The sequence below is a fragment of the Heterodontus francisci genome, chromosome 25, assembly GCF_036365525.1.
Source record: "Heterodontus francisci isolate sHetFra1 chromosome 25, sHetFra1.hap1, whole genome shotgun sequence".
NCBI lineage: Eukaryota > Metazoa > Chordata > Chondrichthyes > Heterodontiformes > Heterodontidae > Heterodontus > Heterodontus francisci.
Genome location: NC_090395.1, coordinates 25,198,224 through 25,219,695, shown reverse-complemented (window position 1 = coordinate 25,219,695; position 21,472 = coordinate 25,198,224). Strand labels below are relative to the sequence as shown.

The following is a 21,472-nucleotide window of genomic DNA, read 5'->3' as shown; positions in this document are numbered from 1 at the left end:
GGCAATGGCAAAGTGAGGGATATGCTGGGCCGTGAGGTTTCAAATTGTGACTGAATACAATTCTGCTGCTGCTGATGGCCCATAGTGCCTCATGGATGCCCAGTTTTGAACAGCTAGATCTGTTCTGAATCTATCCCATTTAGCACGGTGGTAGTGCCACACAACACAAACAATGGTGTCGTCAGTGTGAAGGCAGGATTTTGTCTCCACAAGTGCGGTGTAGGGGTCACCTACCAATACTGTATGGACAGATCCATCTGCAACAGGTAGATTGGTGAGGACGAGGTCAAGTTGGTTTTTCCATCCTGTTGGTTCTCTGACTACCTGTTGCAGGCCCAGCCTGGCAGTTATGTCCTTCAGGACTCAGCCAGCTGTGGTACTACCGAGCCGCTCTTGGTGATGGACATTGAAGTCCCCCACCCAGAGGAGTCTGCGACAATGGCATGATCCAGTGAGTATAACCATGTCAGGCTGTTGTTTGACTAGTCTGTGGGACAGCTCTCCTAATTTTGGCACAAGTTCCTGGATGTTAGTGAGAAGGACTTTGCAGGATCAACTGCAGGGTATGCCTTTATCGTTTCCGGTGCCTAGGTAGGTGCTGTATGGTTCGTCTGGTTTTATTCTTATTCAGTTGAATGGGTTTGAACTCTTGTTTCAGACTATTGGTTCAAGCCTCTGGATTACTTGTCCAGTAACAATACCACTATGCATTTCCCATCATTACTAATGTGGGAAATGGAAATGAGGGAATGGAAATGAGGGGATGCTCTTTCTGCACCAGCACAATATAATACAGAATTAACACTAGACATGGTCTATTATAACAGCAGCCTGCTGTTTTAATATTCAGGAGTACACCAAAAAGTAAACAATCGAAAAACTTTACATTACTGCAACGTTTCAACTGAGTTAAAGATGAATTCCTTCAAGTTAAGGATAGTTGAATAAATTCGTTGGAAATATTAGTAGGTTTATGTTATGGTTTATTGCTAAACAGTAATTTCTTGTTTGTTTTAAATCCAGAGGTTCTGACAGATCAGATCAGCTATCCACTTCAAGACCCAGATCTTCAGATGACTCCATACAGCCAGTATCCCAGCATGCAATTCTCTCCAATGGCGACACCACAGTCACAAACACACTATTCTGCCCACAATTACTACCCACAGTATTCACCAGAAGGACATTATTCATCTAGCTCATATGAGATAAGCAAACCACAGTACCTGGGCCCCAGTGATGCTGATGGAGGAATACCTGTGATAAAAAGACCTAGACTCAACCATTCATCTTTGCGAATAAAGGGTGAGGAAGAGCTTTGTGTGGTGTGTGGAGACAAAGCTTCAGGGTATCACTATAATGCACTAACCTGTGAAGGATGCAAAGGTAAGAATGCCTTTTTTATAGCGCAATGCTTTATCTTCATCGTTCTTCACTCATCATTAATGAGGTATAAAGTTTGTATTCACCGCTGCAATGAATCTTTCACCTGTGTAAGTGTGTCCAACTGCATGTAGAAATGAGACGAAGACTTCTGTTATCTCACTGAAAGCGATAAAATTTGAAGAATTTCAGCTATAACGATATATTAAGCCATACATAATAAAAATGTTTTACAATTTAATTACACTGTTTCAAATACTTAATAATACTTTATAACTGTAACAGCTATTAAAGGAACAGCCCAGAAACACAGTCCTTTCGTATCTGGAGTGTAATTTAAAAGTCAACAATATGAGGGCCTAGATAGAGTAGACAGGAAGGACCTGTTTCCCCTATCAGAGAGGTCAATTACCAGGGCACACAGATTTAAGGTGATTGGTAGAAGGATTAGAGGGGACATGAGCAAACATTTTTTCACCCAGAGGGTGGTGGGTGTCTGGAATTCACTGCCTGGAATGGTGGTGGAGGCAGAAACCCTCAGTTCATTTAAAAGATACCTGGACATGCACTTGAAGTGCTGTAACCGGCAAGGACCAGGTGCTGGAAGGTGGGATTAGATTGGGTGGCTAGTTTTTTTGGCCGGCACAGACACGACAGGCTGAATGGCCTCCTTCTGTGCTGTAATTTCTCTATGGTTCTATTTTACAACAGGAAAACAATATTTTTTCACTCTGTTACCAATCCATTTCTTCATGCTGGAACTGAACATTATATAACTACTTTTCCACTTTTCCTCTTGATTCTCACCAGTTGTGAATTACCAAACACAATAAGTACTTGACGTTTTTGGACAATAATTTTGTAATTTAATCAGAGGCAAAAAATTATCACTGTAAAGTATGTGTGCACACCTATGTACATGTACATGAGTGTTTGTATGCCCCTGGAGTATGTCATGCATGTGTTTTTGTGGACAACTGTTTCTGTAGATGTGTGCAAACAGTATATCTAGATAGATGCATACATGTTCTTTTATCTGTGGGTATTTGTATAAATTCCTGTTGATGTGTGTATACCTAAACTTGTGTACTTGAGGTTCAGTTCATGTATTTGTGTACATATGACACAAGATAATTGAATTAACAAACAATGCATCCAATAAATATAATTTATAAAATGAATAAATAAAATAAAAAAGTCCTACAGACCAACAAAGGTAAGTTATTGCTGCAGATGGTTTCAGCTTACCTAACTTTAAAGAGGGAGTCTCATCACCAAGACTCATTTTAAAAATTAAATACACACAGAAAATTATGTTTAATACTTATGATTCTTCATCCATTTATTTGGTCAGCTTTTAAAATATGTTTGTTTAAACAGTGTGTACTGATAACATCACTGTAACTATTGGTTTGAAGAGGCTACAGATCCTGACATTATTGGACTAAATTTTGTGTTGAAGATGGGAGTCCTGGCAGCGGGCTGAAATGTGGGGGGGAGACACCACCTCGTACCCTCTGTTGGACTCCTGGTGTGATTTCATGGTGGGTAGACAATTAACTGCCCGCCATCTGGAACTCAGTCCCTTTAAGAGATGAGCTCCCACCTCCAAAAGCTGCCGGCCAATTGGAAGGCTGCCAGCTCTGCAGTATCAGCAATGCCACTGGAAGCAGTGGCGGCTGCCTGTACAGCAGTATAAAAGAGTCCAGAGACCCCTGGAGATATGAGTGGGGCCATTCAGCCAGGCCCTGGTGATGAGGTGTGGGGTGGGGTTAGTGAGGGTGGGGGGAGGTGGCAGTCACTCCGGGGGGGGTGCCTGGATTGCCCCCAAAGGAGGGATCCCTCCTTGACCCTGCTAGGAGGCTGGCAGCATTGCCCCGTGGTGACAGGCCCCTTCTATTAAATTGAGGCGAAGGTGGGAAGAGGCCCTTAAGTGTCTACTAACTGGCCACTTAAGGGCCTCAATTGGCCTGTAGCGAGAAGACCATCCTCAGCCTTCCTCACCCCAGGCTAAATTGGAAACTGTCGGGAAGGTGACGGGCACTCTACCCCCCACCCTCCATCGCAATTTTATACGCTGATTTTGCACAAATTTCGTGCTGAATCTTTACTACTGATGTTACTGAGGAAACTGGAATATCTAGGGGGTTAAATTGGATAACCCCTAAAATGGGCGGAGAGATCATGGTTTGCCTGGCCATTGCTTTGTAGGCAGCATGTTATATTTGTGCTGCTTGATGTTTTATATGATTGCTGTGTGCAGTCAGTGCTACCTGTTTTGTTCATTGGCTACATGCATCACAGCTCCCTTGGGAATTGGAGTCTCCACAAGTGCCAACCGGCTGATACAGCGAGGATGTGTACCTCTGTTCTGGACATGGGTGAGATTACCATAGGTGGACACAGGATATTGATGTTGTAGCCTGACCCATCTGGCAGCCTTCTATTGTCTTCCTGTTCTTTCTTCATTAAAAAGCAGAAATACTTGCATTTATATCGCTCCTTTCAAAACCTAAAGATGTCCAAAAGCACTTTACAGCCAACAAAGTAAATTTAAAGTGTAGTCACTGTTGTAATGTAGGAAACCCAGCAGCCAATTTGTGCACATCAAGCTCCCACAAACAGCAATCTAATTTGTGATGTTGGTTAAGGGATGAATATTAGCCAGGACACTGGGGATAAATCAGCTGCTCTTCTTCAAGACAGTGTTATGGGATCTTTTATGTCTGCCTAAGAGGGCAGATGGGGCCTCAATTTAACATTTTATCTGAAAGATAGCACCTACTGACAATGCAGTACAGGAGTGTTAGCATTGATTTTCATGCTCAAGTTCTAAAGCACAACTTGAACCCACAACCTTCTGATGTAGAGGTAAGAATGCTACCAACTGAGCCACAGCAACATACAGATAGGACACATTCACATTGGGAAACCATTGCTGACAGTAAATGGTGGCTATAAGATAAAAAATAAACAGAATAATTCTCACAAAGGCTAATGTGAACCTATGTAGCAGCCGAAGAAATAACAGAGAATAAAAGAAAAATGGTACAGAAATGGTCTTACTGAATCTTCTTCCTAAGTTCATTAAACAAATATTTGGATAATGTTGATCTCCTAACAAACATGGGTGACCATTATATCCAGGATCTTTCATGCATGCACATTGGAAAGCAGCCAACAAAATAAAATTATACCACCCACCTATTTTTAATATTACAATGATGCTTCCTGCTCCCATTTTTTGTCTGGCATTTACAGATAGTGGCTAAGTTTTCACTCTGCTGTTTACAGATGAAATTCACCTCCCTTGTCATTAAGGATGACCTTACAGAAACTTTCAACTATGTTCTCTGATTTTCCTTAAGATATGGGGGATGCAGAAACAGAATGAACAATTAATTCCACGAATCAGTTTTTAAAAGGACATTTTGCATATTTAAATGCCTATTTAACCCTTTATTTGAGACTTTCCTATTTTCCAACCAGGATTCTTCCGCCGGAGTATCACCAAGAATGCTGTGTATAAATGTAAGACTGGTGGGAATTGTGAAATGGATATGTACATGCGGAGGAAATGTCAGGAATGTCGACTGAAGAAATGCAAGGCAGTGGGAATGCTGGCAGAATGTAAGTAATTAATATTCACCAAAAAAGGTCGATAATCTTCACAAAATTATTATAGCTGATTTTCCTGACACTTCACCAGCAGCCATTGGAATTTAAAAGATTAAGGGTTTATTTGATCAAAGTTTTCAAGATATTAGGGGGAACTGATAGGACAGATAGAGAGAAACTATTTCCGCTGGTTAGGGAGTCTAAGACTAGGGTTATATCCTAAACATTAGAGCCTGGTCTTTCAAAAGCGAAGCTCGGAAACACTTTTAAAGCAAAGGATGATAGGAGTTTGAAACTCTCTTCTGAAAATGGCAGTTGATGCTCAGTTAATTGTTAATTTTAAATTTGAGATTGAAGATTTTTGTTATCTGAAGGTATTAAAGGATATGGGGCAAAGATGGGTATGTGGAGTTAGGTTACAGATCAGCCTAATGGCCTATCCAGTTCCTATGTTTCTAGAAGACATGAGCAGCACCAGCCAAAGTGCATTGCACTTATAGATATATGATCACCAGGTTTTCCTGTTATGGACCATTTAACTGGCAAGTGGACATCTCCAGCATAGCCTCTCCCCCTGGCAAGTCTTAGAAGAGGTGGAAGAGGCAGAAAAATGAGATACCTAAAGGTGTAGCATGTCCAGCTTTGGCAAATAGGATTTCCAACTGCCTAGCCTTTGGCCCTCTATTCTCTGCAGTCATTAATTTGCTCAACTGCCTCCTCACCACCACTGTTGATGCCCTTGTCTTCAACAAAACTGCCACTGCCTCCTATTACAGTTATTCCTCTTGGTACAGCCCCATCTATTCTCCATCAAGTTCAAAAGGGTTTAAACTGAGTGTATATGGTGAACAACTGGCCGAGCCATCCATCACAAGACCCGATTAGACTATATTAACTCTACTGGGCCTCATTGTCCTATACCAAAACCATCTACTAGCCTAAAATCATCCTGGAGAACAAAGATAACCTGTGACTTCTTTTCGCTACTACCACTGATTTCCTAAAACCCTTCTCTACTGCTACCTCCAGCCTGATTTCTAACAATCAGCACAAGATAAAGACAATGCACCCAATTTTAACTCTGTGCAAGTGAATGGGTAAGTTTAAATCTCACTCCATATATGTTTAGCTGCCTCTTCTGCTTCCTTTTGTGCCCACTAAACCAAATTTCTCTGCAGGGCTCCCCATACCCTAGTCCTGTACTCCCATCTCTCTTATTTCTCTTTCATCTCTCCCGTGCTCTCAGTTGGTCAGGCTTCTCTCTGACTCCTTTGATTCCATTCTCAGTCAACCACTATCCACTCAGCTTCCCTTTGGACCTACATGTTAGCTGATTCTGCATATGATTCTTCTCCTTAGGCACTGTCCCCGTCCTTTCAGTCCACCCCTCCTTATAAAATTCACCCTTAATCCCTCTGTCCTTTTAAACTACTGCCCCTTTCCTCAGCACCTACTGGTGAAAACTAAAGTCACAAACAACATTCCCTATGGCTTTGATTGTGGTGCCATTATTCCTCCTAGTAGACGATTTCCCTCCTGCATTGATATGATTGTCCACACGATCCTCTTTCAACACATCTCCTCTGTTCTCCAGCTTGGTGGACAACTTTTGCTTGATTCTATTCTTACCTTTCTGAACATCTCTACAAATGGCTTCTGTCCACATCCTCTGCACCATCACTTTGGAAGACTCCCAAAGATCTAAAATAAAAGAAAAATCCTGCAGAAATCTGAAATAAAAACAGAAAGTCTTGGAAATACTCAGCAGGTCAGGCGGCATCTGTTGAGAGAGAAGCAGAGTTAACATTTCAGGTCTGATGAAAGGTCACACAGATGCTGCCTGAACTGCTGAGTATTTCCAGTACTTTCTGTTTTTACCCCAAAGATCTATCCTTGGCCCTTTCCTGTTCCTCATAAATGCTCTCCCTTGGCTACATCATCCAGATAGCACCAGAACTATCTTTTCACCACCTCCCTGTTGACCACTTTACTGGCTATGTTTGTCAAACTGTTTGTCTTGGATGAGGCACAATTTACTCTAGCTAAACAATGGCAAGGTTTAAGCCTTAGTCTTTGGCTGCACTACAAATTCCATACCCTTGCCACTGACTCCATCCTACACCATGTCCAATGTCTCAGACTGACGCAGACTATTCCCAACTTTAGCATCCTATTCGACTCCATGCTGAGCTTCCAACTCCATATTCTCTCCATCAGAAAGAATGCTTATTTCCACCTCTGTACTGATTTTAACCTTAACATTTAAGATAAAGACTTTCATCTTCAGGAGTTGAAAGACGAGTTAGAAGGGGGCTTAAAGAAGCCAGCAAGCCTCAAACTAGGGAATGGGAGAAGTAGAAAGATGCCAAGAAAAATAAGATAGATGATCCAAGGCTGGGGAGGGAAAGAGGAAATAGGATTGTTGGGATGGGGGGAAAAGAGAGAAAGAAAAATGCAGAAGGGATTCAGGAAGCAAAAAGATAGTGAACCAGGAGAGAAGGTAAAGATACAACACAAAAGAAGAGCAGTTGAAGAGAAGGAAGGAAAATATGAGGAAAGAGGAAAATGTAAGGAAGAAAGAAGGAATTGGGTGAAAAAGAAGACCTAAAAAAAGGAGAAAGAATTATCTGGGAGGAAACAAAGGCAATGTGTTTTTAAAAGAACTGGGGAGGGTTCTGCGATGCTTGTTGGATAGGATATGAGTGAATGCCAGCAAGTGGAAATGCAAACAAAATTTCCACGTGAGATATTCTGTGTTACCCTCTATCCAATAGCCGGCAGGGCGACCATGGTGTTTTCATCCCTTCAGTAAACTAGAGAAGTGCTGGTGTGTAAGGAAGAGAAGAAGCCAGGCTTCGGAGTGCCTAGCATTTATTCACTGCCAGGGCTGAAAGATGGGGCCTGCTGCTTCTTATTAGCGCATATTGGAGTCCTAAAGAAACAGAAGGGTCAGAACTACCTTGCTCCTACCAGTAGCAAACAGGTGAAAGATATACTAAGAGCTCACCAATGTGGCACAGGCATCATGGTAACTTGGACAGATGCAGGCTGGCTGTTCAGAAGAGAATGCAGACTGAAAGTGCTTTAGTCTTGATGACTAACCCTTTTCCTTTTATCCAGGAGCAACATTGTAGGGCATTAAATAGTATCAATTAAATTCTTTCAGGTTTGCTGACAGAAATCCAGTGTAAATCTAAACGTCTGCGGAAAAACACCAAACAAGTCATGGACCTTTTCTGCAGCATAAAGATGGAAGAAGATGGAGTTGACAGCAAACAGGTTTCATCTACAACCAAGGCTGGGAAGGTAAAACAATGTGGGTTTAGTATGAGTACAATCTCGCTGTGTACATGTTTTTAATGACATTCCTTATTTTAAAAGACGTCATGGTAATATATTTTTTCTTGTGGCGGGAGGGGAGCCAGAAGTGTTGTGCATCATTTTTCTCATCCATGGGCACACTCCTCACATTGCTCCTGGGGCCCAACAGCTATTGCACAAAACGAAAAAACTAAGATCTCTGAAAGAGATTGTTCAAGCATTGTGCACAGTCATTACCCTCTTGCACATATTCCTTTATTATGCCATAGTTGTTTGGCACACTTTGCCAAAAGCTTGAAGTGGTGATCAAAAACAGTTAACAGATGCTGAGAGCTTCATACCCAAGTAGCTCCTTTACTCTGAGGAGGTAAATAAATGTGGCAAACAGCCATGAATACAAAGGTTAGCCCTGGTCTCCTAAGATCCATCTGCTTGACTGCGAAATACAATTGTCACCTGCTGCCTTTGGGAATCTCTTAGTGAAGCACCAGACAAGGTAACTATTTACAAATGCCAGTCACTGTTAGAAAGGGGAAGCACTGTGGTGGAAAGAATGAGATTGACAGTCAGAACTGCATGTATGTGCAATAAGTACATTGGTTGCAGATTATGCTTTCTACAAAGCCTTTTTGATGTTACTGTAAGTTGGGTTTTTTGTTATAGTATGGATAATAGCAAGAGAGCCTCTGGATAGATTCAGAATATGTTTTCCAGATGTTTTTATTCCAGAGGAAGGTCCAGAGGGAGGAATAGGATGTAGGGATTGGACTAGATAACATGATCATGAGAATCAGACTGTTGCAGTCTGAGGTCAACAATTTCGTAACGGTTGCTCCCATTTTTTCGGACAGCAGGTACTGGTAATGATTCTGCTGTTGCCATTTACACCTCCTCTAGATGCAACTTTTGTTTCTTTACTTGTCCCATTACCACACATTTTTGTCTTTACCCTTCATCCCTTTTGTTATTTAATTACTCCTGCCTTTCACTCTATCACAGATCTTCCCTTTTGCTTTTTCCTCTCCCGCCCTTCCTTTCCTCTTAACTTGCTTAAAACCTGTTACATCTCTAACTTTTACCAATTCTGACAAAAGGTCAAAGGTCTGAAATGTTGGGCAGAATCTTGTCACCAGGAAAGAAGTCCCGCTGCTGGGACTGAAAGCGGGAGCTGACATTTTATCGGTGGTGGCCAATTAAGAGGCCTCCGCCGGGACTGCCATCCAATTGAGCATGGCGGTCTACCACCCAGGATTGCTGGTCCAATCAGAGGGCTGGCAGCTTGGCAGCACCACCATTAGCCATGGCCACTTCTGAGGCTGCAAGATGAAGGACCAGGCCCCTCGATGGCGATTGGGGGTGGGGGGATCTTTCAGGCGGCAGCGCCTTAGCTGCAGGGGCAGCCATTGTCATGGGAGCGGCCATAAAGGAGGGCCCCCCTACCCCGGGAACACATTAGGAGGCTGCCAGCAGTCTCTCCACTCAGCAGCAGCCCCTCTCAACGCCAGTAAAATGCTGGCGGGTGTGGGAGGTGCCGCTTAATTGGGCACATAATTTCTACAATTGGCTGGCCAGTGCTGAGGTTCCCATAGCTGGTAATATGCTGTGGCAATTGGAAGATGTCGGGCTTCTCTCTCTCAGCCTTCTGCCACCATTTTACCAGCCCTCCTACCCTCCAACCTGTCTCTTTAGGCCTGGTAAAAGCCAGCCTCTCTCCTCAGATGCTACCAGACTTGTTCAGCATTTCCAGCATTTTACTATTTTTATTTCTGTTCTCATCCTTGGTGCCCTATTCCACCCTGAACCGAGTTTCCAACCCCACAACTTCTTCATCATGAGGACCATCTTCTTCCATCTCTATAACATCAATTACCTCCAACCCTACTTCAACTGCTGAAACCCTCATCTATGCCTTTGGTACCTTCAGACTTCACTATTCCAATGCTCTCCTGGTCGGCTTCCCTTCTTGCACCATCTGTAATGGGCAACCCATCCATTACTTTGCTGTCCATATCGCATTCTGCACCCAATTCCAGTCACCCATTATCTATCCTTGTTGACCTACTATCAGGCCTCCACCTCCAGTTTAAATTCTCATCCATGTGTTTACATCCTTTCATGGTCTTGAGCTTCCTTGTCTTTTTAACCTTGCATAGTCTGGCGCTGCAATCCACTCTCAGACTCTCTGGCCAGAATCTTCTTCTGCGGCAGCGGGCAAAGGAAGTGGCTCCTGACCCTCACAGGCTGCATATCGATGGGCCGCTGTAATCTTCCATGTGGTGGGTCATTTGGCTGACGCCATTTTTAAAGGACTTGGAGCCCTTCCGGTATTTTTTACAGATTTTAGGAAACACTTTTGAAAACAATTCAAAACTGTATTTTTGGACCTCACCGACCACCCCTCCCCAATAACCACAATATTAAATACTTGCATTCTCCGCCTCAAAACACTTACCTTTTACAACTGACCTACCCCGCCCCCCCCCCCCCCCCCCGGCCAACAAAGTGCATAAAGGAGAAACTTTACTGCTTCCCACCATCCCCTCCACCAATGAGAGACCTTTATCGCTGCTCCCCCACCCCCACAACATCCCCGAACAGAAAAATTTACCTGCTGCCCTGTCCCAACCAGATTACCCAAACGGGGATTGAAAGGTGGGGGAGTGCCAGCCAGTGGCATGAGGTTTGCAACGGGACCAGAGGCGACAGGGAGCTTGCAATTAAGTCAGGAATGTAAATATATTTAAATATTTAAATTAGCTGGGACATTAATGTAGTAGTATCCACTTTTATTCGTGTAAAAGGAGAATTTCCCTGCATGGAAGCCCACAGGTCCATGTGGTTTGCATCAATCACACAAGAAACAGGCAGTTTAAAATCATTTCTAGGTAACTATTGTCTCATTATAAGTGACACTATGGGAAAAATCTGTTGGTATATGTTAAAAAGGCAGATCTTTTTAAAAAATGCATTGGTGTGCTCATGATACTTATAAATAATGAGGATACCAGAAAGGCAGATGAATGGAGAATCTCACTTCTTGTGATATCTGTGCATCACTGTGATTTCTGTTTATTTCCTGCCAGCTACACAGAATTCTAACACACAGAATAAGTAAATTAATGCTTCAAGGCATCACGGCAAACCACATCAACGTGCACAGCAAAGCTAACTCCATGCCTCTCCACAATGTTTCTAGTTTAGATAAGGACTGGTAAAACGGGATCAACTGGGGCAATCTAAATAATTTTCTATTTTATTTTCAGATCCAGGAGAGAGTAGAGTTTACGCCTGAGCAACAACAGCTCCTTGATTACATTGTGGAAGCTCATCGCAAGTACCGAATACCCCAAGAAGCAGCAAGAAAATTTGTATGTATTGAAAATGCATTAAAAACAAATATTTTTGCTCTTTAAATACTATAGCGACATGATACCTTTATCTCAAAAGAATCAAAGGTAATTTGGTTTAGATTTATTTGTGATTCTACACTCAGTCCAGCAGCAGTACTGTATTCCATGCTTTTGGCTGTGTAAAGTCCATATAAATGTGCAATTAAATTTTTACAGTTGGATCATCTTTACATTCATGCTGATATATATATATATATATATATATATTACAGTTTTATAATGGAGTTTATTTTGTCATTTTTTGGTCTGAGGTATTTATTGCAAAGTTGGACAGGGCTTAAAAATAGGCACGAGGATCATGATGAAGGGTTATGCCATGCCTTTTGCTTCTGGTGCAGGTAGCACACAAACTTTGTGTTGCCTGCTAATTTAAATGATTGTACTGTGCAGCCAGTGTAAGTGCGTTGTTGAGTGGCTGCACACCTGAGCAGGGGATGCAAAATTGTGAGGCTAGTATGAGTTAAAGCCAGTCTGCACTCAGGTGCTGAAAGTCATTCTAAAAGCGATTTTGACCTGGGGAACTCTTAATAATTGCACAGCATGGAAGTGAGTTTGCACCAAGAATTTGTGATGTTGTACTGGAGGTTTTGGTACGTGAGGTGGAGAGGAGGTGAGATGTCAGTTATCCACAGAGGGCTAGGAGGCCCTCTGGACAAACTTTGCAAAGTCAAACAGTGGGAGCAGCATGATATATACAGAGCTAAGTGATCCCACAACCAATGGATCAAATCAAAGCTCTGCAGTCCTGTCACATCCAGTTGTGAATTGTGCCAGACAATTAAACAATTAATGGGAGGAGAAGGCTCTATGAATAGCTCCATCCTCAATGATGGCACAGCCTGGCATGTCAGTGAAAAAGACAAAGTTGAAGTGTTTGCAAGCATCTTCGCCAGAAGTGCTGATTGATAAATCCATTTTGACCTTGGATCCTTCCATGACGGTGCTTCTGATATGACCTCCTTTTTCCTCAACCGAGGATTCCCCCGCACTGTTGTTGAGAGGGCCCTCAACCGTGTCTGGCCCATTTCCCGCACCTTTACCCTCACCCCTTCCCTTCCCTCCCAGAACCGTGACAGGGTTCCCCTTTTCCTCACTTTTCACCCCATCAGCCTCCATATCCAAAGGATCATCCTCTGCCATTTCCGCCACCTCCAGCATGATGCCACTACCAAATGCATCTTCCCCTCCCTTCCCCTATCAGCATTCTGAAGGGATCGTTCCCTCCGCGACACCCTGGTCCACTCCTCCATTACCCCCACCACCTCGTCCCCTTCCCATGGCACCTTCCCCTACAATCGCAGGAGGTGTAATACCTGCCCATTTACCTCCTCTCTCCTCACTATCCCAGGCCCCAAACACTCCTTTCAGGTGAAGCAGTTATTTACTTTTACTTCTTTCAATGTAGTATACTGTATTTGCTGCTCACAATGTGGTCTCCTCTACACTGGGAAGATCAAACGCAGACTGGGTGACCGCTTTGCAGAACACCTCCACTCAGTGCGCAAGCAGGACCCTGAGCTTCCGGTTGCTTGCCATTTCAACACTCCCCCCTGCTCTCATGTTCACATCTCTATCCTGGGCTTGCTGCAGTGTTCCAGTGAACATCAACGCAAGCTCGAGGAACAGCATCTCATTTACCGATTAGGCACACTACAGCCTGCCGGACTGAACATTGGGTTCAATAATTTCAGAGCATGACGGGCCCCCCATTTTACTTTTATTTTAGTTATTTTTTCCTTTTTACATTTTTTACAATTTTTTTGTACGTTTATTTCATTTCATCTTAGTTTGTTCCGTTTGCTTACCCACTGTTTTTTTTCATGTTTGTACTTGCTGCTGTTCAATCTTCAGTCCGTTAACACCCTATCTGGACTAATGCTCTGTCTTTCAACACACCATTAACATATTGTTTGCCTTTGCTCCATGACCTTTTGGTCAGCTATTCTGTGGCCTTGTCCAATCTACACCTTCTCCTTTGTTATCTCTTGCCCCCCCCCCCCCCCCCCCCCCCGCCTCACTTGCTTATAACCTTTGACATTTCTAATATTTGCCAGTTCCGAAGAAGGGTTACTGACCTGAAACGTTAACTCTGCATCTCTTTCCACAGATGCTGCCAGACCTGCTGAGTATTTCCAGCATTTCTTGTTTTTATTTCAGATTTCCAGCATCCGCAGTATTTTGCTTTTATTGACCTTGAAAGTACCCATCATCAAAGTTATCAGTCTTTATCAATCAAGAAATGGCTGAGTGCACTGGATACAGAACAAGCTATGAGCCCTGACAAAATTCCAGTTTTAGTGCTGAAGACTTGTCCTCCAGAACTAGCCATACCTCTAGCCAAGCTGTTCCAGTACAGCTACAACACTGGCATCTACCCAATAATGTGGAAAATTGCTCAAGTATGTCCCATCCACACAAAAGAGCAGAACAAATCTGATCTAGCCAATTACCACCCATCAGTTCTTCACTGGGGGTCAAGTAGGACAATTGCTCCCTGAACACTCTGGGTGGATATAACCTCCTTCTGAGAGCCCTTCTCCCACATCTCCTCCTCCCTCTTCCAGCAGCTTGTCCTGCTCTATGTCACCTTTGGTCATTCTCCCTGTCACATTGTAGTGCAAGGGGAATGCATACTACTGCAACAATGTCTGGGAGCAAATGATTTGTACAGAACTCTTGAAGTCAGGACAAAGTCCTTCAGCATATCCCATATCACTCCCTGTAGACCTTAGCAACTTTTAAGAACTCTAGAAACCACCAAACACTTCTACAATTGCAGCAAGATCAATCAGCAACTAACTGGAAAGTAGTCCATTATCCCTTTGAATAGCACTGGTGGGGGGATCCTTCCTGCTGCTAAATGCGTGTTCAGCTGTGCGAGATTAAGAGAGGGTGTTAGCTGCAATGTCGAGGTTGAAAATGGCAGCACCAGTGTCAAATCAGCGTTATACACTCATTGACATCACAATCTGCCTGCTCTGCATACTTCTGGCAGATGCTCCCTGCACACGGGCCAATGCCCTCACCAAAATGCTGTCCAGCCTGGCTCACACCAGAAGTGTGCATTTGTGTTGTGAACGCCATTTTGGAGGCAAAATATTGCTTTAACACTGGCAAACCAGGCACTAAAGATCCAACATTCGTGCTGATATTCTTTTTACTGGGCTCCCTGTTTTTATTTAAAGCAAAAGGACAAAGAATGTGAAAAGTTAGGAAAAAAAAAAATAATTTTAACTGTCAATTCAGACTCACCCTCTATCCTGATGGTGTTACCTAAGTTGATGTAATACAAATAAGTCCACTTATTAGTTGATAAAGCCCTCAAATAAACAGTTGGAGCAGGAAGACCAGAGTATGACTTTCAGATTCTTCTGACTTTGTAGCTATTGACCTGTAGCAGTTGATGATTTGGTTCCACAGGAAGACTGCAATGAAAAGGCACAAGATAATAAAGCGAAATGAGAGAAGATGCTGTCCATCGAGTTTCATCTCAAAACAAATTAAATAAGATTAGACACCTATCCCCAGGACAACGGTCCATAACAAGACTTTTCATCCCATCATTCTAAGAATTGATGTTTGAGCTTTTACTCTTTGTTCTGTGCCCAACAGGATAATTTTCACTGTGATAATATCAAATAGAGTGCTTCTGCATGATTTATGTAGTGGCATATACCTTGAAAGATGTCTAATGCTGGGGGTGAAAGATTGCTGAATAAAAAGTGTTGTTATCACTGTAATAGCATGGAATTCAGTACAGTTCATATTTCCTCTGTAGTACAGGGCGAACTGGATTTAAGATAATTCTCACTGGTTATTGTAACACTTGTGGGAAAAAAATATTCAACACACATTATGTTTTCTTATGGAATTATGATGATTAATTAATTTTATTTTTAAAGAAACCGTTGTGTGCAGTTTCTGATATCACTATATATTTATGATTCAGCTGCTGGAACTTGCAAATCCTGTGGAGGATTTTCTCCGGCTCGCAGAAAATGCCACCCTGCACGTTGAAGTATTAGTGGAGTTTACTAAAAGGTTGCCAGGTGAGAAGGGTTCAACTTTTTTGTGTTACACTGATTATTCTATGGGAACTGGACCTGCAGACAGTCCACCAAGCAACAGGACTAAATCTCGAAATGCTTCATTTTTGTTGCAATAATATGATTAGAGACAACAGCAAATCTCTTTAATATCTATTTTTAGCAACTTACAAATCTCTAAGAGGTAGAGTACAACCATCTGAGACAAGCTAATATGTACCTACCTTTCTTATCACACGTCCTGTCTATTATACATCTTTCACTGCTACTGCCAAGGTGTGCATTCTTCTGCCACAAAAAAATTACTTATTTATTTTATTTTTGAAAATGATTAAAAAATAGTTTTATTCTGGTGGTAAAAAATAAAATTTAAGTTATTATGTGTTTATTTTTTACTTCAGAGAGAACTTAATGGGGAGACAGAAATGGAAAAAGAGAAAGACAGATAGATAATTACAAGATTTTAAAAGAATCATTGTATATCAGAAGTGTATTTATTTTCCTCAGTGGAAACCACTGAAGACCTGTAAAAAAGATGTCATATCTTTCTAGAGCCTCCTGGTTTTGCTATTTGTAGTTCTTAGTTCCTCTGAACTGAGAAGGGCCAGGTCATCACCTACTTCTTCCAGGTGCCCCTACATTTTGTCACCTCCCTGGTGAAAGTAGAGAAAAGTTAGGTAGAAAGCTCCACTGAGATCTCCTGCTTCATTTATATCTTTGCTTTGTGTTTGCACCTACTGGGCGCTCCCCAGAAAATTCCTTGGCAATGTAAAGGGTTGGGGACTTCTGTGTCACAGTTCTCCTTTTTCTCCTCTCTTTTCCCCATGAGAACTGAATGTTCCTCAGCTGCGCAAGATGAGAATCTGCCCCAATATTCCTTCTATTTCCTTGTATTCTTTACCTTGGTGAGCAAATGCATGTGGAGAAAAGAAAATGTATTATTTAATTTTAAATATAGAAATGACTCTGACTGAGGAAGAAATAGTGTTTGAATAAAATCAAACATTTGATAATATAAATTATTTTCAAGACAGTTTTTGTGACATTGTTGTTGATTATTTGTTTTTTTTATGTATTCTGAATGGGGCAAATAAGAGGTTGAATGTTACACTCTAGAAATTCAGTAGTGTGCATGTTGTTTAAGGATTCCAGTCATTGGATCACGAAGACCAAATTGCATTGCTAAAAGGTTCCACTGTGGAAGTGATGTTCCTCCGGTCTGCACAGCTGTACAACCAGCGCTTCACACAGATTAGTCACCAATTTATCCAGGGTGAGTAACAGGAGAGTCTAATAAAGAGTGGCTGCTCCATCACTAATACAGCTTGCACTGATCCCAACTGTTAATGCCTTGACTTTGTGGGTATACATTTTTGAAAATTTAGGAACACAGCAGCCAATTGGCACACAGCAAAATCCCACAAACAGGAGTGTGAAAATGATCAGATAATCCATTTTAGTGATGCTGGTTGGGGACAGCAGAACTCCCCTGCTCTTCTTTGAATAATGCCATTGGATATTTTACATTCACTCTGAGAGGGCAGGCTGATATTTAGTTTTGTATAAAAAACAACACCCCTCAGTACTTTACTGGAATCAGCCTAGGTTTTATACTCTGGCTTCGACAGTGGGACTTGAACTCACAACCTTCCCAATAGTGCTACCCACTAAACCATAGCTAATACTGTATGTCAATAATCTAACATCTATCAGCCAAAACAGTTTGAGAAGGGATGAACTTGCCAAACCAATCTATATCACTTTTTTCAGGATGGTTCTTCCGCAAAAGACTATCTAAGTCTTTAAAACACAATATACATTGACTCTCAGAAAAACCTTGACAAAGTTTCACACATAAGATCAGTCAGAATGGAAGGTAAAGTCTAGAAATGGATAGGAAATGTATTAGGGGTTGGTGCTAAAGCCTCTACTGTTTCTAATTTACATCAATGATGGAATCAGAAACCTGGGCCCACTGCCCTCCCCCAGCCACACCTGCTCTTTGTTTTGTCAATGAAATTGATCCGGATGAAACTGACGAGCACAGCTGTCAATACTTTAATCTCTGATCCTGCTGTCTTCACCGCCCAGAGTGTCTGCGGCCACGGCGTGCAGTAAGTCCATTGAGGTGAAGAAGGAGCAGCGGGACCCTAGAGAAGTCTTGAGAAAAGGTGCCCCGATCACCCAAAAAATCCATGAACGGCCCCCCGGCCGCAACTTCAAAGCGCCCGCGGGAGATGGCTCGGAGAGCATCTGCAGCGCACTGTCGGCAATGCTGCATGCCTTCATTTAAACCACTGGAAAAAAAACCGTTAGTGAATGTAATCACCTCTGTAAGTCTGCCAAAAGATGCTTCACCTCCTGAAAGACGTGGATGAGCTTTCCGGACGTCGATGGTGGGCACTAGGGACCTTATTACCTGCACCCGCTTTCCCCCCCCCCCCCCCACTTTTCCCCCCTTCCCCTTCCCTGCTCCACCCTCTCAGCTCACCCCCCAACAACCCCGTCCCAGCCCGCACCCCCCCGCACCATCTTCCCCCCACACCCTCTTCCCCTGCACCCCCCACCCCCTTACAGCCCCCTTCCCAGCTCTCCCTCGCACCCCCCCCTCCCTCCACCCCTCCCCCTCGCATCCCCTCCTCCCACAGGCACCATCCTACACCTGTGTAGGGGCCCTAACAACCCCACTGCCTTGTGGGCGTCTCGGGAGAGACCAAGGCTAAGGGAGTAAACCCTAACAGATAATCCGGAGCGGAACCCCGTAGGCGGTCATGTGTCACCTTTGGCATGTTTCCGGCAGTTCCTGCAGCCATACCGGTGCCAAACGTCGTGCTCTGCACTCCTTTGGACCCCACCAGAAAGGCCGAGAGGGGGTTTTTGACGACTGGGAAACTCTCAACCTCCATAAACTTGCCCAGGCATGCGCCATGGAGAGGTCACTCCATAGTTGCCTCACAGCGACTGACACAACACGGAAGGCAGCAGTTACGGGTTATAAGTCCAGATAAATTGGCGTAGAAACTGGGCGCCACGGGTTGCCTTTGTCAGTGGGAGAGGTCATTGCACCTCACTGGACAGCTACCGCCCGCCTCAAACCGGGCAGCCCCCGGTCAATAAGGTTCTGTCCCGCCACAGTCTACCTGCTTCAATGGGTGCTTGGAGCTCAGGGTCATTGCCCGAAAGGTGGACTGATACACCGCACCAAACAACACGAAAAAAGGAAAGAAGGTACCAGCCCTTCGCTTTGCAAGCTGGAACGTCAGAACTATGTGTCCTGGCCTGTCGGAAGACCTTACACAAATCAACGATTCTCGGAAGACCGCCATCATTAACAACGAGCTCAGCAGACTCAATGTTGACATTGCAGCACTTCAGGAGAAACGCCTCCCCGCGAGTGGATCTCTAGCAGAGCAAGACTACACCTTCTTCTGGCAGGGCAGGGATCCTGAAGAACCAAGACAGCATGGAGTGGGCTTCGCCATCAGAAACTCCTTGCTCAGCATGATAGAGCCTCCCTCAAATGGCTCGGAACGCATACTGTCCATCCGACTGCTCACCACCTCTGGTCCAGTACACCTACTCAGCATCTATGCTCCAACACTCTGCTCCCCTCCTGAAGCTAAAGACCAGTTCTACGAGCAACTCCATAACATCATTAGCAGCATCCCCAACACCGAACACCTATTCCTGCTGGGGGACTTTAATGCCAGGGTTGGGACCGACCATGACTCATGACCCTCCTGCCTTGGGCGCTATGGCGTTGGAAGGATGAATGAGAACGGGCAGAGACTGCTTGAGTTGTGTACCTATCATAACCTCTGCATCACCAACTCGTTCTTTCACACTAAACCCTGTCACCAGGTTTCATGGAGGCACCCAAGATCGCGTCGTTGGCACCAGCTAGACCTCATTGTCACAAGGCGAGCCGCCTTAAACAGTGTTCAAATCACACGCAGCTTCCACAGTGCGGACTGCGACACCGACCACTCCCTGGTGTGCAGCAAGGTTAGACTCAGACCAAAGAAGTTGCATCATTCCAAGCAGAAGGGCCACCCGCGCATCAACACGAGCAGAATTTCTCACCCACAGCTGTTACAAAAATTTCTAAATTCACTTGTAACAGCCCTTCAAAACACTCCCACAGGGGATGCTGAGACCAAGTGGGCCCACATCAGAGACGCCATCTATGAGTCAGCTTTGACCACCTACGGCAAAAGGGCGAAGAGAAATGCAGACTGGTTTCAATCTCATAATGAAGAGCTGGAACCTGTCATAGCCGCTAAGCGCATTGCACTGTTGAACTACAAGAAAGCCCCCAGCGATTTAACATCCGCAGCACTTAAAGCAGCCAGAAGCACTGCACAAAGAACAGCCAGGCGCTGCGCAAACGACTACTGGCAACACCTATGCAGTCATATTCAGCTGGCCTCAGACACCGGAAACATCAGAGGAATGTATGATGGCATGAAGAGAGCTCTTGGGCCAACCATCAAGAAGATCGCCCCCCCTCAAATCTAAATCAGGGGACATAATCACTGACCAACACAAACAAAAAGACCGCTGGGTTGAGCACTACCTAGAACTGTACTCCAGGGAGAATGCTGTCACTGAGACGGCCCTCAATGCAGCCCAGCCTCTACCAGTCATGGATGAGCTGGACATACAGCCAACCAAATCAGAACTCAGTGATGCCATTGATTCTCTAGCCAGTGGAAAAGCCCCTGGGAAGGACAGCATTACCCCTGAAATAATCAAGAGTGCCAAGCCTGCTATACTCTCAGCACTACATGAACTGCTATGCCTGTGCTGGGACGAGGGAGCAGTACCCCAGGACATGCGCGATGCCAATATCATCACCCTCTATAAAAACAAAGGTGACCGCGGTGACTGCAACAACTACCGTGGAATCTCCCTGCTCAGCATAGTGGGGAAAGTCTTTGCTCGAGTCGCTCTGAACAGGCTCCAGAAGCTGGCCGAGTGCGTCTACCCTGAGGCACAGTGTGGCTTTCGTGCAGAGAGATCGACCGTTGACATGCTGTTCTCCCTTCGTCAGATACAGGAGAAATGCCGTGAACAACAGATGCCCCTCTACATTGCTTTCATTGATCTCACCAAAGCCTTTGACCTCGTCAGCAGGCGTGGTCTCTTCAGACTACTAGAAAAGATTGGATGCCCACCAAAGCTACTAAGTATCATCACCTCATTCCATGACAATATGAAAGGCACAATTCAACATGGTGGCTCCACCTCAGAGCCCTTTCCTATCCTGAGTGGCGTGAAACAGGGCTGTGTTCTCGCACCCACACTTTTTGGGATTTTCTTCTCCCTGCTGCTTTCACATGCGTTCAAGTCCTCTGAAGAAGGAATTTTCCTCCACACAAGATCAGGGGGCAGGTTGTTCAACCTTGCCCGTCTAAGAGCGAAGCCCAAAGTACGGAAAGTCCTCATCAGGGAACTCCTGTTTGCTGACGATGCTGCTTTAACATCTCACACTGAAGAGTGCCTGCAGAGTCTCATCGACAGGTTTGCGGCTGCCTGCAATGAATTTGGCCTAACCATCAGCCTCAAGAAAACAAACATCATGGGGCAGGATGTCAGAAAATTTCCATCCATCAATATTGGCGACCACGCTCTGGAAGTGGTTCAAGAGTTCACCTACCTAGGCTCAACTATCACCAGTAACCTGTCTCTAGA

General features: G+C 44.1%; 1 protein-coding gene across 7 annotated transcripts in view; it reads left to right on the top strand.

The window, feature by feature from the left end:
- Window positions 1–21,472, top strand: part of LOC137383789 (bile acid receptor-like) — a 181,451-nt gene that overhangs the window by 142,771 nt on the left and 17,208 nt on the right. For all 7 annotated transcript variants that reach the window (XM_068056998.1, XM_068057000.1, XM_068056999.1 and 4 more), the window contains 6 exons: window positions 1,024–1,386; window positions 4,873–5,013; window positions 8,168–8,307; window positions 11,586–11,690; window positions 15,682–15,781; window positions 16,923–17,051. In XM_068056998.1, coding sequence (XP_067913099.1) covers window positions 1,024–1,386; window positions 4,873–5,013; window positions 8,168–8,307; window positions 11,586–11,690; window positions 15,682–15,781; window positions 16,923–17,051 — 978 coding nt within the window. The remainder of the gene's footprint in view (window positions 1–1,023; window positions 1,387–4,872; window positions 5,014–8,167; window positions 8,308–11,585; window positions 11,691–15,681; window positions 15,782–16,922; window positions 17,052–21,472) is intronic.